The sequence below is a fragment of the Apteryx rowi genome, unplaced genomic scaffold, assembly GCF_003343035.1.
Source record: "Apteryx rowi isolate R43461 unplaced genomic scaffold, aptRow1 scaffold_196, whole genome shotgun sequence".
Lineage (NCBI taxonomy): Eukaryota > Metazoa > Chordata > Aves > Apterygiformes > Apterygidae > Apteryx > Apteryx rowi.
Genome location: NW_020448263.1, coordinates 1,130,934 through 1,155,738, shown reverse-complemented (window position 1 = coordinate 1,155,738; position 24,805 = coordinate 1,130,934). Strand labels below are relative to the sequence as shown.

General features: G+C 36.6%; 2 protein-coding genes across 8 annotated transcripts in view; one reads left to right on the top strand and one right to left on the bottom strand.

Moving 5' to 3' along the window:
- The window catches only part of OFD1 (OFD1, centriole and centriolar satellite protein), a 37,115-nt gene extending 18,577 nt beyond the window's left edge, over positions 1-18,538 (bottom strand). The window contains exons 1-16 of one of the 3 annotated variants that reach the window (XM_026062871.1): positions 18,439-18,538; positions 17,925-18,026; positions 15,780-15,980; positions 14,897-14,965; positions 14,779-14,809; positions 13,855-13,962; positions 13,353-13,489; positions 11,294-11,467; positions 9,278-9,384; positions 8,354-8,473; positions 5,769-5,842; positions 4,966-5,057; positions 4,617-4,806; positions 3,527-3,657; positions 3,083-3,194; positions 931-1,542 (exon numbers count right to left, since the gene is read on the bottom strand). In XM_026062871.1, the coding sequence (XP_025918656.1) occupies positions 931-1,542; positions 3,083-3,194; positions 3,527-3,657; positions 4,617-4,806; positions 4,966-5,057; positions 5,769-5,842; positions 8,354-8,473; positions 9,278-9,384; positions 11,294-11,467; positions 13,353-13,489; positions 13,855-13,962; positions 14,779-14,809; positions 14,897-14,965; positions 15,780-15,980; positions 17,925-18,020 (2,254 nt within the window). In that variant the 5' untranslated portion in view covers positions 18,021-18,026; positions 18,439-18,538. Of the gene's footprint in view, positions 1-930; positions 1,543-3,082; positions 3,195-3,526; positions 3,658-4,616; positions 4,807-4,965; positions 5,058-5,768; positions 5,843-8,353; positions 8,474-9,277; positions 9,385-11,293; positions 11,468-13,352; positions 13,490-13,854; positions 13,963-14,778; positions 14,810-14,896; positions 14,966-15,779; positions 15,981-17,924; positions 18,027-18,180; positions 18,243-18,407 lie in introns of those variants that run through there. The other 2 variants (XM_026062872.1, XM_026062873.1) reach the window with 2 other exon arrangements.
- A 55-nt stretch (positions 18,539-18,593) lies between these two features.
- Positions 18,594-24,805, top strand: TRAPPC2 (trafficking protein particle complex 2). 5 transcript variants are annotated; one of them, XM_026062897.1, is made up of 5 exons: positions 18,594-18,699; positions 19,483-19,592; positions 21,698-21,842; positions 22,683-22,768; positions 23,469-24,805. In XM_026062897.1, the coding sequence occupies exons 2-5, from the start codon at positions 19,500-19,502 to the stop codon at positions 23,565-23,567; spliced, it is 423 nt and encodes a 140-aa protein (XP_025918682.1). In that variant the 5' UTR covers positions 18,594-18,699; positions 19,483-19,499; the 3' UTR covers positions 23,568-24,805. The 5 variants fall into 5 exon arrangements, with proteins under 5 accessions (XP_025918682.1, XP_025918685.1, XP_025918680.1 ...); XM_026062900.1 differs by having other exon boundaries at positions 18,609-18,841; positions 21,698-21,780; positions 22,690-22,768; XM_026062895.1 differs by having other exon boundaries at positions 18,614-18,841.

Genomic DNA, 24,805 nt, shown 5'->3' with positions numbered 1-24,805 from the left:
TTGAAACAGAGATTAATCAGTCTCTCTTCACCTTTTCCACATCATTCATGGCTCTCCAGATTTCCCACAGTTCACCTCAACCAACTCTCTTACAAACTGAACTGCCTTTGTCTATTTAACCTTTCTTTATACAGAAGCTGATTCTTATCATCCTTGTTACCACACTTTTTTCTCATCCTACTAAATCAATTTTGAGATGGSGTGACAAGAACTGCATGATTCAAGAAACAGGTGTATTACAGGTATGAAATAGCATGAGGTTTTCTTTTTATTTTCAATTTTCTATTTTGCTTGCTTTTCTGATTCCTGCCACTTTTTAAAAATATTACTAAAATAATTATTAGGCCTTGTGACATTAATAGCAAATTACAATATTCCAATCATGACCAGACACTAAAAAAAAGCAACCTCTATATTTCTATACCTCACAATTGCTCAAGAATATTTGATAAAGATGTCACAGCAAAATGTACAAATAAAAGCAAATATAGACCTTTGAGATTGGAAACCTGAATTTAACAGAAGACAGATGAAACAGTCATCTTCTGCTGTGCACATGTAACTACAGCTGCTAAAGGAAAAGATGAGAATACAGATACAGGGTTCTTAAAGCTAGGAAATTATAATTAATGTCTCAAAGTAGTTATGCTTAATACCAACTGCAGTGAATTATATGGCATAGTCTTATCTTTAAAACTACCTGAACTAAGTGCAGTATGTTTAGCCTCCCTCAAGAGACTTCTTCAGTGCTTGTTTCCATGATGAACTGATACTCCATTCAGTTATCAAATTTTGCCTCTAACCTTCTCCTGCCCCTTAGCAAATAATAAACGAGTAAAAGATTATCACTGTTAGATCTTCCTCTTCCAATCATGGAACTGGAACAACAAATAAAACACCAATACCACACCGTATTAACAAGTGGCTTACCATCTGAAAGTTTCTTTTTATTGAGATCTCTTTCCATTTTGGAAACAGGAGTGGAAGAAAGGCGTCTTGAGGAAGATACTCTTTTGTGTGGTGGTGTAAGAGGATTTTTTAAGACATCAACCTGCCCAATTCTTCCAACGTATTTTGGGCCTCTTGGACTGCTCAGAGGGGAATGCTGGGAGCTAGGATTGTCCTCTAGAAGTTCGTGCTGTGTAGTCAAGGGGGCTCTGCTAATAGCACACTGTAGAAGTAAAGGGGACTGCTTCTTTCTCAATGTTCTGCTTGCAGCTGCATCCTGGATCACTCTATTTTGGTAGTTTCTGTAAGCTTCTTCCAAGTACTCTGCCTCTTTTTCTAGTTCTTTTATTCTAGCCCTGGTTTGAGCCATATACTCCAGGTCAGAATCTGGAGAAGCACTCCGTGTCTGCAGCTGCTGACGATAACCAGCTCTTGCAACASCATTTCCCTTGATGACATCATTCATCATCTGAGTCTTCAAGAATGCACTATCCACATAAATATCCGGAGGTACAATTCTATCATCAGTGAAGTCAATGACAGAGCGGTCAACAAGTGAAGGCTTTGGATTCCGATACACTTCATTTTCTAGAACTACATGACCAAGAATGCATATGAGAGAGACAGAGAGACAAAGAGACTCATAACTAAACAGAAAAATTAAGACAGCATTTAAATTTCAGTTTAATCAAAATGATCTTAACATGAAACTAATTTCAATTCTGAGAATTTAATGTAACCATTTAAATACATTTTTCTGTGGCTGCATAAGTGCAAATTATGACTAGTATTTTTTCATTATTTTATACATTTCTTCTTCTCTTCAAGTAAAACTCTACGAAGTATACATTCTTACTAAACAGTTCTACAGAGAATGATTCCTTAAATTGTGATTTCTTAAATTACAATTTAAAAAACACGGAAGTTTCACCACTTTGGATTCAGTATATCCAATTATGTTGTTAAAAGTGAGGGACTCAGAGTAGGCCAGAAGCCTTAACAGACTGATCGTATTTAGATCTAAAAGAAATTCAGAACAAGACACATCACACAAACAGCATGAGGTTTAAAAGAAAAGTATTTCTCAAAAATTGTTAGTTAAATTGAATGTTACTGTTCTGAGGCTGTCTGCTTCCTGGTTTGCTTTTGCATCTTTCAGTAAGCCCAGAAACTATAGGGCAGTATCTTTCTCCACAGAAATTACTACCTTTCTTGTATTCTACATAAATGTTTGTTTGATGACAACATCCTTGACTCTGATGCAAAACAAAAGTTCATACAGTACTTTGTCATTTAATTAGACACAAAATTATTTCAAAATATATATTTACGATATTGACATTGATCAAACTCCAAGTACAGATGGTACCTACAGTTGTATCATATATGAAAATATAATATTATTCACTAGGCCAATAAATAAGTATTGCATATACTGAACTATATGCAATAAATACTGTATGTAATGTATATTTTACCTGTTTTGGTATCTGTTGTGTATATCCACTGCAAAATTCAACTGCATATTTTTAATTAAATTCATGTATCAAAACTTGAATTCGTCTTACTTGATATTAGAAATTTGACAGATAGGCATCTTTAGAACTACATGTATTAGGCAAACTGAATTGCTTTATACAAATGCCTCTCTTTCTAATGCCCATATGAGGTGCTTATGTTAACAGCCTTGACTACACTTATCAAAAAGGTAGGTTTAAAATTGAGACACATGATACAATTTCAAACTGATTATTCTTATTATGAACATTAAAGAATGAAAAAGCATTAAAACACAATACACCCACTTGAAAAAGGTCATTTAYGTGATCACCAAACATTAATGTCTTTATCCTGAGGAGTAACATAAATAAAAACTATAAAAAAAGACAGTATTCAGGTAGGTATGTTTTCCTTCCTCCTTTTTGTTTTCTCCTTAGTTTTCTGTAAGGGAAGGAAGTTGTGGTCAGTTTGCATTTTAAATTGCGTTTTTAAATGGATTGATTTTAAACTTGAAATCTATGCACTGACAATCTATTAGGTCCACGTAAGCAAAGATCTTTTAAGCCTCTGGAAATTCTTATGTTGGTTTGATAAAAGCGCTTTATAAAGCATTTTTTTTGTATGAGTTACAAACCTGCCTGTGTTTGTTTCAACTGCAGTTTCAGGTCTTCAACCTGTATGTTTAACTTTCTGATAGTAGCCTCAGAGTCCAACAGCTGGGTCTTTAACTGGGCACAAYGCTCAACCTAGATAAGATGGGGTGGGAGAGGGAGAGACAGGGACACATAAACCAAATAAATAGAAATATCCTGATCTGCTGAATGCTTGTTTCTTTCAAAGTGTTTTTCAGGTCAAGTCAAAACATATATACATAGTAAACCACTGGAAGTCAGTACCAACAACTTAAAGGGTGGAAAAGACTGACTTTGGCTGKTTTTTTTTAGTTGTTTACATAAAAATAAGTAGAGTTCAAAGCATTCCAGTAACATTCAGAATGACATGCACACAAGGGTAAATGTTATCAGGATGACAGGAAAAAGAAGTATTCAAACTATTTASATTAGAAACAGTAATTTACCTCACTTTGTAGCTGCTTTTCCAGAAATTGCTTGTGATTTTCAAAGTCATCCTGTTCCAGCTTTCTAGAATGTTCCATTCTTCTCAACTCTGCCTGGCAGGCCAGAAGCTCCGCTGAGGGCTGGGCAAGTTCTTTCAAGAAAGAGAAACACAAGATATTTAACAATAKGAGCGTTCACTTTTTTTATATAATACCCCTTTGAGAAACTTACAACTGATTTGTTTTTGAGACCATAACAAGTCTCCCACAATTAAATTTCATTGAATAAAGTACTTAAGGATTGGGAGGGGGGGGCTTTTATAAAGGTCTCAAAATTTTTGTTGGTATAGTCACTTAAAAACTACACCAGGATTTTCTTATTCTGAAAAGAAAATATATATTCCTATCTTACCTAACTGGGTGCACATCTCTACTCTGCCATAATCTCAGATGCACATTTTACAACTGTAGTCAGGTGAGCCCACAAAAAAATGCAAAGTTCTTCTTACCTTTACTAACCATACTACTGCTGTGGATGAAAATACTGTACTGTTTTTTTTCAGAAGGTGAAAGGGATATTCTTAGTATTATCATTATAGTTATCTCTTATTTCAGAATTTGTWTTACACAGCTGTATTTAAGAAAATAAACATTTAATATCCAGGATTTTCTAAATGAAACAAAGATGTTACTATTATCTAAAGATGCTTTTCAAAAAATTAAGAAAGGAAGTAGAGAAGGATTATATAGTTCACCCAAACTCAGGCAAAATGTTACAACCTATCTGAAAAGTGAACTCAGACATGAAGCTTTGTGATTCCATAAATAAGGGAGGCATTAATCAATCATCACACATAAACTAAGTTAAAAATTTAAGGGAGGAAAAAGAAATCTATCTGGGGGGAAAAAAAAACAGCCAGCATAAAACCAAGTTATCAAAGCTGCTGGATTTTTTTTTAAGGACACTTATTTCATTTTTCACAAACATAAATTGAGGTTTAGAGTGAACAACTAGTAAACATAATATAAATAATTTGTTTTAATGAAAATTTCTAAACAAGTACCTGTAGAAACACATAAAAAAGAAATTTACAAAATCATTCACACTAACTGTCTCGGAGATGCTGGTTGTCACTGCGAGTCTCCTCCAGCTGTTGCTTAAGTATTTTATTCTGCACTTGGAGCTCCAATTTCTCCTCCTTTAGCAAGGGATAGTCTGAAACCTCTTTCAGTTTTTCTGTCAACAACTGATTCTGTTTATTTACCAGCAGAACCTGGGTCTTCACTGACTCCAAATCCAGCTGCAGATGAAGAACATTTCAGAATCTTAAAAAGGTGTTTCCCCAGAAAAACAAATCTGTATTAGTTAATAATGACTTATTTCATATTTTCTTTTTTGAAAATATAGCTCAAACGCACTAATTAAAACACAGCTCTTCTAAATTCATGTTTACAGTTACCTCAAGTTCTTTCGTACGTGAGATAGCTTGCTTCAGTTCCTCCTTTTTTAAATTAACAGCAATGGCTTCTTCATGCAAAAGAATAGCTTTCTCTGCAAGGAGAATTACAAATGTTAAATTAAAATTTATAGAGTGTTGCATAAAAAACAGTATCAGCAAAAAACAGTTGAAGTTGCTAAGACAAACATTCAATTTAAGACTTAAATGATTTTATATGTGTGTGTGTATATATACACACAAACACATTTCTTCAAAATTAAGTAAATCACTGTCTGCATATATATATATCTGAATACACACACTTCATCATAATTAAATCATAAATTCACGTGCACATGATACATAATTTTTCCACATGACCCTGACTTAAAAGTCTAAATATGTTATCTGTCCCAGCTGTCTTTCCTCAAGCTTCAGTTAAACATCTTGTACATGATAAATGTAGCAACTGGCAACCTTTCAAGGATACGRTACCAGACTGTACCAGACTTCAATTAGAGAACTAGCTGGTAGAAACTTCAGAAGGAGCTGGGAAACCGTCTGAAAAAGAAGGATGCTTTGCAGCCTCCATGTGAAGTACCAGCTAATTGGTTCCTACTGTATTCTGAACTGCAAGGAGTTGCTGACCTGTCCCTGGATCCTGCTATATGTTCTTCAATATCTGTTTTGGCATTCTCTTTGTCACTTACACCGAACTGTCACTGTTACCGAACTTTGGTTTAATAATAATAGTGTTTTGAGGCCTCTTGGTAAAAGCTCTCAAAATAAACAACAGATACTTTATTTATCTCAGAGATGGTTACCTTTATTCTTTTTCTCATCTTCAGTAACTTTGCTGGTTCTGGCTATGTATTCCTCTTTCAATTCAAGCTGATATCTAGAAGTAAAAACAGTTATGTATTCCCAAAGCACATGTGTGTGTGGGATGGGAAATTCCAAACTTTCCCAGACTAAACTATAACCACACAATTATTTGTTGACAAAATTCGTTCTCACAGGATCACAGAAATCGATGATAGATGTATATTCCACAGTCTCCCTGGGTAATCTGTGCCAATACAACACTATCCTACTAGTAAAATTTTCTTCCCTAAGATCCAAACTCCCAAGTCACAATTTATGGCCACTGCTGCCCACTAGATTGTCTAGCACTCCCAAGCTACAAAATATATGAAAAATAGCTACAAAAAATGACTGAATTGAAGTAGCTGTGAGTGCTATTAGATCATCTTTCAGCCTCCTCAACACACTAAACAAGCTATGCTCCCTCAACCTCTCCTCAGAGCTCGTGTCCAGTAGGCCCATAATTATCTTGACAGACCTCTAGTAGAGCCTGTCCAGTTTCTCCATAATTGTCTTGGAGAGCGCAAAACTGGGCATGGTATTCCAGGTGCAGCCTTCACCAATACTTGAAGGGGATAACAACTTCCCTTAACCTGTTGGCCATTCTCCTCCTAATCATGCTGTTTGCCTTATTTGCCAGAGCATGCTGCTGCATCATATTCAACCTGACATTCACTGCAACTCCCATGCCCCTTTCAGAAACACTGCTACTCAGCAAATTCCTTTTCCCTATATGCAACCACTTCACAGAGATATTTCGTCCCAAATGCAGAATTTTGCACTTCTTGTTAAACCTCCTGAGATTTATATTGGCCCAATCCCCAAGTTTATCAAAGTCCCTCTGCACTAAAACTTTGCCATTTGTTATGGCAGTCATTCCCCTCAATCAAGCATCATGTGCAAATTTGCTGAGGATGCCCTGTGTCATCATCCAGCTCACTGAAGAAGGTATTGGACAGTAGAAATCCCAGTACTGGCCCCAAGGGCTCTCCGCTTGTCATCAGTGACTGGCTGGACATTGAGCACTGCCCAACTATCCACAACCCAGCAGTCATCCAACCTCAATGTTCAACTTTACTGAAATCTCCAAGACCTAAGAGTACTCAGTGTTTTGTATGATTGGGACAGATTAGATTATAAATGTTATCAAATACCTCTATCCCCATCTTGTAATTGTAAATGGCCCAGATCACTAAGATCTTTCTCCCAATTGAAGAATTTAAAGTTTACTTAGTAATCAAAAAAAATTCCTTTTCTAACAAACTTCATTATTTCTACACACTAAATAGTAGCTCTTCACTACTTCTCATCAGAGATTAATAAGGACACGGATTTTATCTACTTGAGCATTTGTAGAGTGCCTAAATATTTTGTATGCTGATAAAATAAGCTAAGCAACAGTTAATCCTTAAAATAACTTCCTTTTCCTCATGAAGCAAAAGCACTTACAAGCATTACTTGTAACTAGCAGTTATGGACTACTGGGTAAAATAAGGTACATGGGTTTAACCAAGGTGAATCAATTAGTTGCATTTTGTTGTTCTCTGTCCAAATAACTAAAATAACTCGGTTTCAGCTGAAGCACCATTCTTTCCAAAACCCACTCTTTACATCTTTCTTCTGTAATTTAAATGAAGATACACTAACAAAAACAATACCTACTTTTTACTGATAGCTGATACTAACAGTTGATAGCTTGGCTTGCAAACAAACCGTGGTGTATCAGCCATTTGGTTGACCTTCCTAACTGGAAGTGTGGTTCATGCCATCACGTAAGCATGAACAATGATGTCCTGAAAGCACATGCCTGCACTGAAGCATCAAGTAACCCTCAAGTGACCAAAGCACTCAAAGCACGTATAATAGCAAAGTCAGTATAAACCCACTGCAACACTTCAAAAGCGGTCACAGATAACATTGTCTAGTTTCAAAGAGCAGTTCCAAGCAAATTCTTTGAAACTACGTTCAGATAGATGGGATTCAGTAACAGAAGCCGATCTATAACACAGATGCCCAAAAAGGAGGTGGCTGGGTGGTTGAGGTAAGAACTTATCTATCTGTACTTCATAGGAGCTACTGTATCTCTCATCCCTTCTCCAAGAAGCCTCTAACACTTCATTAATATTAACTTCACCTCCATGCCTTTTCCGCATTCRTAAAATGCTCAGTATTTAAATTCCAGTCAAAGGAAATGACTAAAACTGCTAGTATCTTCTTGTCTAAATAAAAATTCATGTCACATCCCTTTCTCAGATAATAACACAGAACTTAAGTTACAAAAATAATCTAACCTATAATTAAAAGAGAATTATTTTACATAGCAAGCTTTTTTGTTTCTTTTTAACCTGACAGAATTGTCAGGTCTCACTAGCAAAGATATAAGCAAAAATGTAAACAATTCAAACTGATTAAAATAAAAACCTTAGTGCACATATTTAAAAGTCCTTGCTTTGTTACATTTTTGATGAATAAATCCTATAGAATGTACTATTTATTTTCACAGGAAATAGTATGTGTTCTGTTAAGAGACAAAAGAAAAATTTACTTCAAGAGTTCAGTCTTAAGCTTTTGGTCATAAGTCTCCTCTATGCTCTTCACAGCAACCTCCCGACGTTGAAGTGCATCATCAATAGTTTTATTTTTTTCTTCTTGAAGTTTCTGAGTGCTGAAATATTCATAAATATATAGACAGTGACCAGTTATGAAGCCAAAACTTTATTATTATTATTTTTTTAATAACATTTAGAGAAGTCAGAGGGTAACGTGCTTGCTTGGAGCAATTTAAAATTATGATCAGAATCTGTCATTGTCATTCATTAAGAACAAGGAGAAGTGGCACACGCTAAATTGCCCTATTTAAAATTCAGCACCAATCTATTATGCAGCTATCCTGGGGTAACCCTAGCCCAGTTTCCCACACGGGAAAGCCTTCAGAGAAGATAATGCGGAGCATGCTACTCTATCAGCACCCTCTGCTGGCTTGCTGAAAAACAAGCCTTTGTGACATTCTTTTCTCTAAAAAAAAAAAACCAGATGGCAAAGTAATGAAATTAAGCAGTATTGAAAACCTGGCAAAAAAATGGTTATTTTTTTATTTAACAAAAGAAAACCAATCTTATTAAGCACAACACTTTAGCAGATACTAATGGAAAAGCAGGATTACATGCCTCAGTGTTACAATTACATAATGTTCCCTTCTCCCTGAACTGCAAAGCAAACATCTGGTTCCTTGCCTCTGAAGCGATGCCACCCTATTTTGTTTGGATGAGAGGAAAAAAACGAAAGYTTCTCTCTGTATGGGGTGTCCCTGCTAAGAAAGGCAGATATACAATACTGCTCAAAACACATACACAACTCTTGGGATAGATAAAAATCTCTTTCAACTTCATAACAGCAACAGCATCTTAAAACATGCTTTCCAGAAGCAAAGAACAACATTTAGTATTGCATACGCCCATCAGTAACTCACACTTCAAATGCCTCAATTCTTTGCTTCAGTTCTGCCTCTCTGGTTCTTATGACTTCGATATCTTTCAGTAGAGTTTGTCTCTGAGCATATACTTCCTTTGCTTCAATCTGAATGAGAAAATATTATCTTTAGTTTCACTTCACATTTTATAGAGTATTTGCTGTTTAACATGTTGAAACTTTCAAGGAACTTCTCCAGGAATTGGTCTTATTCTAATTAATATTCACAATTTGAAGTGACATGCAGAATCTAATGTAATTATCTTTTTATTTCCCTTATCCTAATGTTATTCTGAGTAAAAATGCCTTGGAAGGAGATATTACTGGCTATCTGTAAACACTTTTCTTTTAAGAAACTGCACAGGTTTAAATTTACATAAAAGATTTTTTAATTATTTACAGAATAAACATGTTCAAACATCTCTTTTTTAATAAACAATTTTTTTTATGTTCTTCAAAAAGACAACAGTGAAAAAAGAAATGCCAAAATCCCTGATTAAACATGATTTGAAACCAAAAGGCTGATTCAGCCAGCAGTCTCTTTACTTTCACAATTTAACTTATACAAATTAAATAAACTGTTAAAGGAATCCAAGTGATGAACATGTTAATACCAGAAGTCACATATCTTCTTACCTACAGAAAAAAGAGCTTCTATTGTTCTTAGGCATACAAGGTATTATTTCTCACCAAAGAAGGACTAAGTGCATAAGAAAAAAAAAATGATGATTTTGCCCTACAGGTGCTCCTATCAAGTCTGCAAGTCATGTGCATGTGTTGAAAGAATTATCTGCTATTCCCTGTGCAAAGAATAGATTTGTCAAGCTGGATTTCCTGGGCATAAAATCATCTTAGTAGAGGGTTAAATGACCTTTTACCTTTAATAAAAATATACTTTAACTCAGTAGAGCTGCTGGTCTCTGTTAAAAGACTCTCCAGGTAAATGAAGGTGCAGAAGCTGACAAGAGCAACCAAATATCCATACATAACACTTGACAGATATGCTGATCCATGTATTTTTTTGAATTACTGAATTAATTTCATGCCTAAAGAGGACTGATAGCATAAAATAGGCAGTTATCCTGGAAGCTTCTAAGGACATAACCATGAAAGAAATTCATAGAGAAGTGATAAAATGTTTAATTTTCGGAATGGAAGGAGGTCAATAGCAGAGCGCTTAGAGACCTATATGACTGTTTCATTAATGAACATCACATGCTCTGAAGGGGGGGGGGAACACACATGAGCAGGAAAGTGGTAACATTTGTGGATGACTAAATTAGTTATATAGGAAGGTCTACTGCAGACAGTGGGGGGATGCTAGGTAAATAGGCAACAGCAAGCAAAGTATTCTACCAAAACTGAAAGTCATAGAGTCTGTGAGAAGCAATTTATAGACTATATAAATTTTGTTGTGTGCTGCATTAATGCTTACTACTCTGGCAAAACACCAAGTGTTAACGGCCAGCCCAAAGGAGTAACTCATCAACACAGAGTGTTCAAAGAAAAGAAACAAGATGACAGCTTGCAGCAAAGAGAACAGCTACTGAAAATATTAAACATATTATGACATACAGCAATGGTATATCCACACCATGCAGACTATATATTCCATTTAGTTTATAAATTCTTTCAATTAATAGGAAGAATTCTACTTCARCTAAACGCTGTGTTTTGGAATCAAACAAAAGTGAACAATCAAATCAACTTCCTATTACATAATCTTCAGTGGTCCGAATTCAGAAAAGCTATTAAAATAGATTAAAAAGTACACATTACATTTCAATCCTAGCTTGCAGAACTGTTCCTATTCCAGCATGCTCTACTTAAATATTTATCCATATGCACCTGTGTAGCTGCTAATGACATTTCCCTATTTATGAGAACAAAAATAAATTCAAAGTTTTCACTAATAAGCCAAGCAAGATCTGAATGTGGATCTCCCAAAGATCAAGGAACAGTTTAATCAACTCACTGAATCATTCTGTACTACATTAAAATATATATAGAACTTTACCTCTTGTTGTTTTTGAAGCCTCTCAACAGCATTCTTTTCACGAGAAATCAAGGCTTCAGACTTGGCTTGATGTGTCCTTTCAAACTCACGCCGTAGCTCAGAGATTTGTTTTTGGGTTTGCACTTTCTCCTCCATTTTAATCTTTGCTATTTCAACTTCTTTAAAATGCTCTAGCTTTTACATAAAGGAGAAAGAGAAATTTAAATAGGTCCATCTTCAAATGGACAGACAATCTCTCCTCAGACAATATGAATTTTACTTTACTTTACAGGCCTATGAAGTAAAACACACTACAGGAGTTATCCTAATTGAAATTAGGGAGAAGCCACATTCTTTAATTCCTCCTTTGACAGGGTCTCTATTTTTGCCTCTTCCCTAAAGAGCTGTTTTTGACTGGCGATGCAATGAGTGGCAGAAGCAGACCCATCCTGAATCACTCAGGAACACCAGAATTTCATTGGGACACAAAAAAGCATAGCTCATGTGTCTCCGCATAAACCAAGTTACAGAAATGGAAGTCCTGAGTCACAGATTCGTAGAAAGCTTAAAAAAGCGAAGGCATACCAATAGGAAAGTCTGTATCCTGCAAATACACAGAAGAGTTGCAGGGAACATGCCTTCATACAAAGCATTATGTGCAATATATGCAAGACAAATAAAGAATTATAATAAAAATCTGGAAGAAAATAGAAAGCATGCATACAATAGAAAAAAAGAATAGGAGAAACAATGAGCAAAAGAATAAAAAGAATTACAGAAAAATTGTGAGACTGGAGAAAACAAGGAAGTTAAGAGAGGCAAAAAAAGCACAGTAGAGATATCTGATCAAGGAATTTGGGTCTGTGGGCATAAATTTTATGGGAAAGTTAAAAAAAAACGGTGAGACAGTACAGCCTCTATTGTACATACCCAATGTGGATTAGAAGTTGCTTATACTAATTTACTTCACACTGCTAAATAATCTATGTAAAGTTAAATAGATATAAATCACTTTTAAATTGAATTAAGATCCCAGCCTCCTTTGTTGCAACTGCTTTACTTAAACTGAGAAAWACTAAATGACACACACATTAACATGTTTTGCATACTAATAAGACAGTGCCTGCTGGGGAATGAAGAATGAATGAAGAATGAGATCAAATGAATTGGTTTTAGATTTAATTCTCCATCCTTTTATTCGTCTATCCCAATAAATACGGCTAAACTGATCTCTTCAAACAATTTATATGCATATGAGTGCCTTTATAAGTGTGCCTAAATATTCCAATTAATAACCAGTGAGTAAATCTTTCTAGCACAGAATTAAAAAAAAAAAAAAAGTTCACCTTGACAGAAAATCATGGAAAAAAAACATATTTAAGAGAACTGCAGTACATTCTTTCTGTTCCATTTTTCAAACTCAGGGACTAGGGATGGATTACGCAGCAAAAAAAGACCCTCTATTACTCCCGAAGTGCAGGAAAAGCCTCCAAAAGAGCTCTAATTATAGTAAGAAGAAAACCACAAATAATTAAAAATATTGTGGCTGTTGTGATTTTAAAGTTTCTCTTCAATGTTTTGAAATAGTATGCAGATTCTAATCAGTATCAAAAACTAACTCAGCTTCTAACAATCAAACTATACAGCTGCAATTAGCTTTTCTTGGTCGCTATGCATTATACTGAAATTCAAGCTTCAAAATCTTACTGGGAAGAAAAGAAATATTATGACTAAGCAGAGTAAAGTTTTCTCCATAAAACAAAACAAAGAAAATCAAAGGACAAATAAAATTTACCAAATTAAGAAGGGAAAAAAAAATTAAAATAAGATATATGTTTCCAAATTAACATCAGAATAAAAAGCTGAAGAATCTGTATACGTCTAACAAAAAAGGGGAATGGAAAATATACAAATGCAACATCATCAAATTAACAATTGATATTGGATCAACTTAGCCTTTTCTATTTATTATAAATTACTATTAGACCATTTCATTCCAGTTTTTATAAATATTAAAAGTTTAAGTTGCAAAGTCAAAATTAACAAATTTCTCGCTCAAATTTGATGACTGGAATTATACCTTTTGAGACATTTCTGCTTGAAGCTGCTTCTCTATTTCTTTTCTATATTCATGAAGTTTTACATCCAAAGATTCGTATTTCTGATGCTGGGGATAAGAGTCTGCAAACTGTTCATCAATCAGCTGAAGCTTCTCAGCTATAAAAATCCATCATTTAAAAATAAATTAGTCACCGCAGTCATGCTACCAAAGATTGTAGGGAATTGTCTCTCTGTATAAAGTTCCTTAGTGTACATGAAGAGGACCATCACAGAAAGATCCGCATAGTACAACAGCCACGGCAGCATAGAAACAGCATTTCTCAGCTCTAGGCCACATAACACATCCACAGGAGGAGGCACATGAGAAAAGAATGTATTAGTGATAGGCATAACCTTGATTATTACTTTAGGTTGCACATGAATAAATGATGAATAAACATCATTCATCCAATTTATTCATMCATACCATTTGTCCAATACGAAAATATTTGGGGACCCTTGCCTGCAAAGGTTGCACTTACCAAGAGATTCCCTGTAAGGAGGCATTAAGCTTGTCTGAGTTTCTGTGTCATGACTTTCCTTACTTAGATGATGCTCGATCAGTTCGATTAAGATCTGCATAAGAAAACCTTTCAAGATCCAACATATTAGTTACTTCTGATTTCATACTAAATTGAATTTTCAAGCATATAACTAAAAAAATAATAATATTCACTAAACAAAGAAAACTCATCCAATTTCCTGAAGGAATCCAGTGAAAATTAGATAAAATCAATGCTAGTAAACTATTAAGATTTTTATTGTAAGCATGTTCTGGTCCATCTCTTTATATAAAAATTTTCTTTTTGCTACTTTTCCTTTCATACGTCTCTCTTTGATTTCCAGGCTTATTTGACAGAGCAAATTATTACTACTTTAAGTATGAGGATATTATGCAACAAGAGAAACAAGTTTTTGAAGATCAAGCCACTTCAGGCTGTATAATCTAGTTAACTTTCATCATACGGACATGATACCTATTTCTTACAAAAAACAATGAAAAATCAACTAAATCTTTAGCTATGTATTGAAGTACTCTATGCAGCCTAACACAGTTAGTTATAAATAAACCAAAACCTGAACTCRCCAACATTAGAGTGAAAAGCTTCCAAAGAGCATTAGATTTAATACCTGATTACAGATTTTTTTCATACTTTTAAGTCATTTATTTTAGTTTGTAGGTGAATATTAACACTTCATCCACACCACAAATATGAGTTGCATCATCCTGAAATACAATGTTTACTATCCTGATGTACCGCAAGTTTCTTTAAAAAATCCTATTATATCCAAATTATTCCATACCAATGTATACTCAAGGAATTTAAGTTTTTATTGCTCATATCTTAATTAAAATGAAGCTGACATGACTATCATTGTGTACATCATGTATAAACATCATATACCTTTTTTATTTTCCTTCTGAGTTCTCAAAGTCTGTAAGAAATAAAAGATGGTGTTTTATCCAGCCTATTTCATCACAACTGTAATTCAAGTGTATTTTTTGAATCAAAATCATTTTACCAATGATTTGTAAAGGCTGGATTTTGGATTGATCCTGATTAATTGAAGAAGATCTTGCATAGTCAACAGCTTTGGGGGGAAAAGAAAGAAAAAAAAAGATCAATTAGAGAAGGTTAACTATCTTTAAAATATTTCAAATATGTAACAGCCACTATTTTACAGTGTTATAGAATAATGTTTTCCATTTGAGAAAGATCTATTTATCACCTTGTAAAACCACTTTCAGAGGCTTGCTGTCCTAGTAGCATGTTTACTATCTCCTTTATCTAAGTATCTGGCAGTCAGTGTACAGTCTTGTGACTGACTGAAGCTGTGAAGAGATGGTTCTATTTTCTCCTCAACCTGGACACGTACTCTTGCTGCTTTCCTTGCATCATTTCTACCTACATTATATAGAGCAGATCAGCTCACTAATCCAAATGACAACTAACCACTCTGCAGTTCAAAAGATTAATTTTCACTTAGAAACATCTTCACCACATTACGAAGAAATCAGAGGGGAAACAAARAAAGGGCAAGGACTGCTCTTTCCAGCCACAGCCTGTAGTTAGAACAGCTTAAACTGATTGTGAACCACACCTTCAGACAATTGACTGGGCCAGAAAAAGAAGCTAACTTTAATCAGGATCAGTTCAAGTCGTCTGCCACATAGCAAAAAAATGGTCATGGCAGACTGTGGTTGTGGTTGAAGCAAGTGTGACTTCAAGAGGCTCCTTGTCTTTCCAGAACAGTATCATTAGCTTATTGCCAGTTTAAAAGTATTTGTGAAAATAGCCCTGGTCAGAAGCTGCACTGTCACAAAAGGGTATTTTCCAATTATGCTGAAAGATTAATATTTGCAAAGCTCCCGAAAGTCTTAAAAGAGGTAAATTACTGAGCTTACCTTCTTCTTCTCTAATCCACTTTCTGGAAAGAAAACAGAAAGTGAATACTCATAGCCACATCTCTGCAGATGATCTGCCACCAAACTGTTGGAAGCTGTGATCAAAAGTGAGCCATCATCACTTGCAACAGTCTGTGGCTGAAGTTCTCCACTTAAAATCGGGTGCATTAGTTCTTGGATTAGCTGGTTTCGGAGCTGTGTCTGGTACAGAAAAGAAATTTTAACAATAGGTAAACAGAGAAAATGAGAGTTTTTATTTTTCAAAGACCATGAGAGTCTCATTGTATTTGTATCAGCTGTATTACAACCTATGTTACAGAAAGTGGGGCAGACTAATTTTGGCAAAATTTGGACTGCTCAGGACACCATGGCTTTCTTCAACACTCGCTAATGGTGTTACAGTGATGTTTGACTTTCCCTCAAAATATAGGACTGAAAAGAAATATTGTTTTCTGTCAAAAAACTCACATGAATACCATGCCAGTACCCCCCCACCCCCCAGCTTCATTTTTAGATTACTGCTTTCCTGTTCTCCTTCTCTCTGTATCAAGTGAAGCTCACCTAATGTGGCTTCAGTTTCAGGTATGCTTGAAAAACTCACAAGTCCTCTTCTAAGTCTTAAACCAAGAAGCTGCTAATTCCCTATTGAAAGTAGATGGTAAAACAGGAAATACAATGTTTTTAATATCATCAGTTATTCTGCAGGGAAGCAAAAGYGTACTAATCAAAAAATGCCTACAGGTACTAATAATCATGCAAATGAATACTCAGTAACAAATGCAATGTAATGATGTGTGTTATGATAGAAAAAGAAGTAACCTGAAGTCAGAAAGGAAAAACTGTAAGATGAAGAAATAATATATTTCATTCTGTAATTATACAGTTGTTTATAGTGTACTATAAAATTGTGACAGAAATAATTAGTGTTTTAAGTTGTCAACAGCAGCTGTGCAACAGTGACAAAGTTTCTAAAGTTGATTAGAGAAACAGTGTTCTACCAAAAATGGGATGAAACACATAACACTTACCAAAACTTACCACAGCTAAATCATATCAGAATACCCTGATATGTTAGTATGGCTTTTTATAGAAATAAGGCTGATAACAGAGAGAAATGCAGACACCCAACAGAAGGTTATAATCAGTGCCCTCAATAACTTCTGCACTTGTCCAATTTCAACTAACTTTCACAGAGGTAAGGTTGTCTCAAAAATAAGCTGAGACTAGCAACCTCTTACACGTCTTGTGACAAAGCACAGGCGGAAAACAGAGGGCTAAATCTTTGTCCCTACTAAGGCAAAGGGGGGCAAAAATCAGTTGTTATACAATTACTCTTTTTGACAGGAGGTAACACTCGGCCATTCAGCACACATGTAGCTCCAGATCAACCAAGGCACGCACTGTTTCCTAACAGCAGAGATAGTCAGAAAAGACCATTGGGAAGTTGAAAGTATTCTCACTGGAAGATGCAAGCGTGTTTGCAGGAATCCATAAGAAACCCAACTTCATTAGTTCTTCAGCTCAGCAAAGCAATAAAATATTTATTAAGATGAATAACCCTCTAGACAAGGAAAATGAAGCTGAAAAATGGATGTGAATAGCCAGTCACCTGACAGACTTAGTTAAACTGAACAAGATGAGGAATGGTTCAAGCACTGCAAGTTTGGTATGGCATCACTAAGGGAGAAAACAAGTAGTCCTGAGGAATTTTTGGCTATAAGATTAACAGTGGTATTCTTAAAGAACAGCTCGTGATTTTTTCCCCCTTTAATGAATTTGACATAAAAAGTAGGAGCTAAAAAAAATTTATGGTAACAAACAGGAGGTCCTTTCCAACCTGTATGCGCATCTATTCCTCTCCTTCCTACTTGACATTCTTCACAAACAGGGAAACTTCAAAGGCCTTATAAAAACTATTAACCTTCCTGGCAAAGACTATGAGACCAACCCACAATGAAAAGCACTTCTGTGTATGAAAAAAAAAAATTCTGGCAGAAAAGCTGAATATGGATTACACTACACCAATAATAATACATGTGGGGAGAGTGGGAAACACATTTATTCATCATGAGTTTCACTAACTACTTTCAATGTTAGATAGCGCAGTGAGTCATAGATAGCACCCGCTGAAAACAAAACACACACCTTAAGTGTGTCCAATACACCTCGGTTCTTAAAAGTCTGATAGAGCCTTTTTCGGAGCTCATCTTGGGACAATGCCTCCCGTTGCGCCGAGGACATCCTGCCCTATGGCACCAGAAAAAAAATTTACTGACCCTGAGCTCAACCCACCAGCAGCGCGATGGCGAGCACCCAAGAGCCCCCCACCGCCCCTCCCGCAGCCCGCGGCGTTGCCGGCAGCAACTTCCCTGCACCTCCACCCGCCGGCCGCGCGGGGCACCTGGGGGGCCGGGGGGGCTTCCCGGGGGCGAACGGCCCGAGCCGCCAGGGCCAGGCCGGGGCCCAGGGCGGCTCTCAGGCGGCGAGGTGCCGCCTCCCCCGCCTCTGGGACCAAGGCCGGGGAACGGCGCTGTGTTCCCGCAGCGCTCTGAGGCGGGCAGGGCCCAGGCCGTCCTCGGCGCCGGGGCGGGGCGGGGATTTCACCGGGGACCCTGCCGGGGGACCCACCGCCGCCCCCCGAGCGGACCCCGCCACCTGCCCGCGACTCAGCCGTCACGGGGCGCCCGGCGGCGGTGGCGGCTCTCGCGAGAGTCGGCAACGGCCGCTGCCCCGCCGTTGCGGGGCRCCCCGCGGCAGTTCTCGCGAGAGCAGGCAGCCGCCGCTCCCCGGCCGGCCACTGAGCTACGCCGGCATTGGTCGCGGCGTTGGAGCGTCACGGGGGCGCGCCGGATGCTCGCGCGGGCCGAGAAGAGCGTTTCCGGGCGGCTGTTAGGAGCCGTTGGAGAGCTCGCGCTTGGGGGTAGGCGGCCGGGCCCGGGGCGGCCCGCCTGCGGGTATAGGGTAACCTCCCTAGCTCCCCCGCCTGTTGGGTGGGCAGCCACGGCGGAGCTCGGCCCTTCCCCTGGAGACGACAGCCCTCGGCAGTAGCGAGTGGTGCTGCGGTAGGCCCGAGGGCGTGGGTGGCGCTCAGGACGTTGTGGSGCGGCGAGATCCCTGGCGCGGTTTTTCTTCTCCTCCGGGTAACTCTGGAGTCGCTAGGGATGGGGCCGGGCCGCGGCGTCACTGCCCTTCAGAGCTTGTGACGTCTCGCCTTGAGTCGCTGCTGTTGGGTAGCGGTGGGGCCTGTCCTACTCTGTGCGAGGGAGGGCGGTGTACGCACAGAGAGCGGCGGAGGTCTTCATCTCCATGCGTTCCCTTTTTTACTGCTGGTATGTAGGACCCACAGGAAGAAAAAGAGGAAGATATTTTTCAGAGACTGATTTACGACATTATTTCGCGTGATCAATACCATCTAAGTCACTGGGAGTGCTGTCARTAGATAAATTGACTCATCCCCACTTCTAGAATAATAGTCTTTAGGTAATAGTAATTAGAATCACTTCCAGATGATGATAGGCTCTCCAGTTATTTTTTTCTTTTTTTTTAAAGTAGAAATATGCCTACCTAAGCAAATGATAATGTGTTTTTAATCAACAGTAAATGTGAATAGGAAGTATGTTGGCTGATTTTTAGGAGCACTTTGAGATGCATTAAGAGTTTGTATGTAGCATCACTAGTAAAGCATGTATATCTTTTTCATAAGGAACATTATTTTGAAGAATGTCTGGAAGCTTCTACTTTGTAATTGTGGGTCATCATGATAATCCCATATTTGAAATGGAATTTCTGCCTCCTGGAAAAGTAGAATCCAAGGTGTGTGGGTTTTTTTGTTCCCCCATAATTCTCTGTGACATAATTATGGTGCATTCTCTCTGATAATTTTACAGTGTATTGGAAACATGAACAAAATATTGTCAAAAGTCTTATTAGTATCCACTGGTTTTTTTTGTTTTGTTTTGTTTTTACAGAAACTTAGTGATAGGGAGCAGAACTCTGGAGTAATGAGTCTTTTAAAATTCCTTGCCAGATTGTACTAGTTCTCCAGAAACATGGTTTCCTTAAATATTCTGGTGCTGTACTGTGAAGATTATATGCTAGTCGTGCTTCAGTCATTACTGTTAGTGTCTAGTGYTTTTATTATGACTGTTCATTATCTAATGCTGCTTCTTAGTGTCATTGTCTCTTTTAGGGCATCTGTACACAGTAATAAGGAAAAGTAAGGGGTATAAATTTGAAAGCTCTATTTTATTCTTTTAAATATTTATGGCTCAAAAAAATTTTTTTCCATTTAACCCTTATTTAGCAGTCATGCTTCCTTTTCAGTAAGAAAGGTTTAAAAAGTRTATTGGTTAATATGGATTTGAGAGTATGAGAAATGTAAGACTACTCAATATATAGTGGGAAGAGAGCAAATCTATTAATTGTGATATTGCATCAAAGAATTAGTAGACGTTAGAATAAAAGTGCATGCATCTGTGTGTGTCCAAAAAATGGAAGTATATGCTGTTGCTAATTTAAATACCATGGTTTCATCTGTATTTTGAACTAGTGTTCTGTAAAAGATCATAAATAAGACTATTCAGGTTAGACTTAGTATGAGGATGTATTGGATAGTGGAAATTTTCATTTTCTGCATTCTACTCATGGAAATAGCTTGACTCAGATAAGTTTCTTGTTTGATTGAAGATTTAGTACTAAATTTACTCTTAAGAGAATCTAAACTTGATACGCACTGAAAAACTAGTAGGCATTGGCAACTATCATGCTTGTTTCTGAGATACACCATTTAAGAGTGAATTCTTTAGCAGGCTGTGAATCTGCAGTGTAAACACCTTGTATGTACATGTAAATCAGCACAAGCTTTAGCTCTTTAAACTTTACTGCTTAGTCTATTGCTCAGTATGTTTTAATGGAATTGGCAAAGCTGTTAATGCTCTGAGTCARACTTGATTTGGGGGAAGAATGTAGTGCATTGCAAGGTGTGAGAGCAGCATTAATAGTATTCCTATATTACAAGAAACCATGCAAGGCTACTCACGTTTCCAGTCTAATAGAAGCTTACAGTATGGTTTAAGCCCATGTTTCTTCTTAGTGGATGTCTGCTAATGTTCTAGTTTTATTAAGTAAATGACTTTCCCCACACAACTTTTTCTAGTAGTAGAACCAAGCACTGTGATTACTGTGTGAAGGCCATTACTGTTTATTATAGAAAGAGGTGCAACTTACATCTACCAGAGATATATGTAATACCAGTTGCAGGACTTTTTTCTGCACACTAGGCTTGTGGGGGTAGGGGAAGAAGCCCCAAAACAATCAAAAAAAAAAAAAAAATCCTGTGTTTCTAGGCAAATCTGAAAAAAGGAAAATCTTTCACTGATAATGCTATCAGTGTATCTGTCCTCTGTGTTTCCACTTTGCCTTCCTGTCCCCCACCTTTTACATATTTTAACACATAGTTCAATTTTGGTCACATCTGACACAGAGGTTATGATCCAAAAGATCCTAAATTGCTGTAACTTTCAGAAAAGCAGATGACTAGAAAGCAGGGAAAAACCCTTATCAGGGCCCCTGCTGTAGAAGGTTGAACCTCTGTGGGAGTTTAGCCATTGGTAAACATCAGTGAATCTACATGTGAACTCACTGTTGACGTGTAAATGCACAGAAAACAGGCTTTATTGGTTCTGCTCTTCACAAGACTATTTTGGTGATGCTTCACCTTTTATTTTCTTGAAATCAAAAATTGTGACTACATGTTATACTACTTAAAGTTAATCAAAAGATGGCTCATATGTGGCAGAAAAGAAGGGTATATAGAACTTCATGTAACTTGAGCACTAGTTGTTCAGCAGCTTGAGCAAATTATCATTTGGATTTAACTTCCTGAAATACTAATCATCTGTTTTCCAAAAATGTATTAGGATGATCATCGCCATCTCAACCAGTTCATTGCCCATGCTGCTCTTGACCTAGTAGATGAGAACATGTGGCTTTCTAACAACATGTATCTGAAGACTGTGGACAAGTTTAATGAATGGTTTGTTTCTGCTTTTGTCACAGCTGGACATATCCTTCCTTCCCTCTTCTCTCTCCCTGTAATTATGGAGCTTTATGCCAGAAAGTGAAAAATCAGATRAAATGGCTTTGGAACAGATTTCTCTGCTAGTTTCAGCTATTTTTGTTAGAGAGAGTTACCAGCTTCAGGAGGAAGTAAGTTGGGAGGCACAGAAGTTGTTTATATTGGGACTAATTAGAAAGATGGAGCTTTCCTTTTGGAGGAGCTGAAATAGCCTAATGAAATGTGAAGATTATATGAAGTAGAGGAAAGAGAAATGAGAGGGGAATGGTATGAGAGGGTCTGTGCAAGCTTTTCTTCTTCTACTTCCATCCATTTGATAGTGCTAAAGAGGAAGAGCAGGGATAAGCATGTTTAGTGTCAGTCACCCACATCTTGAAAATACAGGTATCAAGGTTTGATCTTACAAAAATATAATACTGAAAGTTTTTATTGTGAAACATTTGTTATTTATAGTAAGTAATCTTGAATGTCGTTGTAATTTGATGGATATGGGGCAAAAGTTGCTGAGAAGGTCATTCCAATTCTGAATGGTCTGGCTTTAAAAAGAGTAAGCTTAAATGCAGAYGTGATTCCTTTGGTTTTCAAATAGGGGAATTTTTAAATATAAATGGAAACAGAATGCTTTCTAAATTTCAGTGCTTCAGTTATTTCTTTAAATGCTTCTTCCCATAGATTCGCTGCTATTTCATGTACAGCTAAACATTTACATATGTGCAGAATTAGGTGTAAATGCTTATCTCAAATATGTGTTAAATTTTGTCTTTTTTTATTTGTAAAATTACTTGGAGGGATGTTGATGAAAGGTAAATTTTCCTTAATTGCTTTACATATGAGATTTATAATGCTTCATGATGTAAGGCAAGAAGATGGGATTAAGAACTTCTTTAATGATGTCTATGACTTGTATATAAAGGTAAGAACCAACTTCTTATGAACTCACGGTAATACTTTTAAATGTGTTCTGTTGTACATGCTTAAACAGGCCTATATTACCATGTTTTCTTATGCTGGCCAATGTAAGGGAAGAAGCACTCATGCTGGTACAGTAGCCAGTGTTGATAATGTGTGACATAAATGCTATATATACTATTTAACAGAATAGATTTTTCTAAATTGTTTATAAATTATGCCACTTCAGATTTTCTTCTTCATTTTAGTCCACTGATTTAGGGCAGTATTTTGTCACTTATGGTGATAATGCAAGCAAAGGACTGTTGTACAGAACAGTGTGGTAAAAATGCATTTCTCTTGAGCGGGAGTAACCCATGTTTTCACAGCCAGGCTGTGTTTCCACTAGATGGAGCAACTGCAAACATTGATTTTAAGGTGGCCATCTCAGCCTCATACCAAGACTCAAATGGTGCTACTTGTTTAAAAAGGAAGTTTCCACTGGTATCATGATGGATTATTTCTTACAATCTCTTACTAAGGGATGGTTTTGCACATATATGGGGAGAACACAAGGGCAAGTGACTTGAAAGTCAGTGTTTAAGTGTTCTGTGCTCTTAAATGGCACTAAATAGGCTGAAAGCTAATACTAGTTGTCACTTGAAATATTTTTTTTTTCAGTTCTGGACATTATGTATATTTATGAGTTTTTCTTCTTTCCTCAGTTTGCAATGAATCCATTTTATGAACCCAATTCTCCTATTCGATCAAGTGCCTTTGAAAGGAAAGTGCAGTTCCTTGGGAAGAAACACCTTTTAAGCTGAATAAATAACTTTCCTAAGTGAGTGCTTTTTCGTATCTTTCTATCTGAACTGTAGTGCTTTTGGTTAGTTCTCAGCATGTCTGACACTCATMTTTCTGAAGATTGACAAATTGGATGCTGAAGAAGCTTTTTTGCTGATACAAATAAAAACAACCTAGCTTCTCCAGTTAAAAGATGTATCTTAGAAGTTTCCATTTATATCTTATGAAAATTAAGTTTAAAAATGTCAGGCTGAGTAGGTACGCTTTGAGACATATGGGTGTCAATGCATATGCAAAATTTAAACCTCTTTATAGAGAGTGGGAGGAAATCAGTTCTAAACACAAAAGATATCTTTCACTCGTGTTTAATATGAGCAAAAGGGAATTTTTGATTTTTTTGGCCTAAATGCTTAATTTTGTTAGAAAGCTTTCTACTTACAGTCCTTAGCTAGAAAACTTACYCTGGAGAACATCAGGATAATTTTACCCCTCATGGTATTAAATCAGATCTATATCAATATTGTAATATATGTATATAAAGTGCTAAATATAAAGGAATGAGAAGAGTATCAGCAACAGCTCTGCAGCATTATCTTCAGTCTTTCAGCAAGTTCAAAGGTTGAAATCGCAAATTACCAGATGTTTAGTACAATACATACTTAACTAACTGCAGTGTTGTATCAGTGAAATGAGTGAATAAAGTAGACCAAAACAGTTCTGTTTCCCCTGACTTTCAGTCTAATTCACAGGTAGAAAAAAATGCTAGTGTACATGTTTAAACTCATTTTTACCATAAAATTCCATTTGTTGAGGTTTCAAAAAGCATTATTTGGCCAATCTGGCTACTATTCCATTATGAATTGTGGTTGGGGACGCTTTTGTAAAACTTGTCATCATTCCAAAATAGTAATTTAGCAAACATGCATCTAATATTTTCATTCATTTTACAATCTTTTAAATAGTCTGTTTCTTTTTCCAGCAAAATTATAGGAACTATTTTCTTGCACCTTTTGTTTAAATGTGTGAAAAGTAATTTCCAAAGGAAGTGTTAAGCTGTTCTAGAAAGTACATTTTGCATAATCTGTATGACTTAAATGACCATGTGAATAAGTGTTTTAAATGTATAGTCAGTCATTATTTCTTTGTAATGTATGCTTACTGCTAAATTATCACTGTAAAATATACCATGAAAAAAGCAACAAGATAATATATAAAGATCCAGATATTTACCTTAAATAAAATGTGATATGATGAAGTA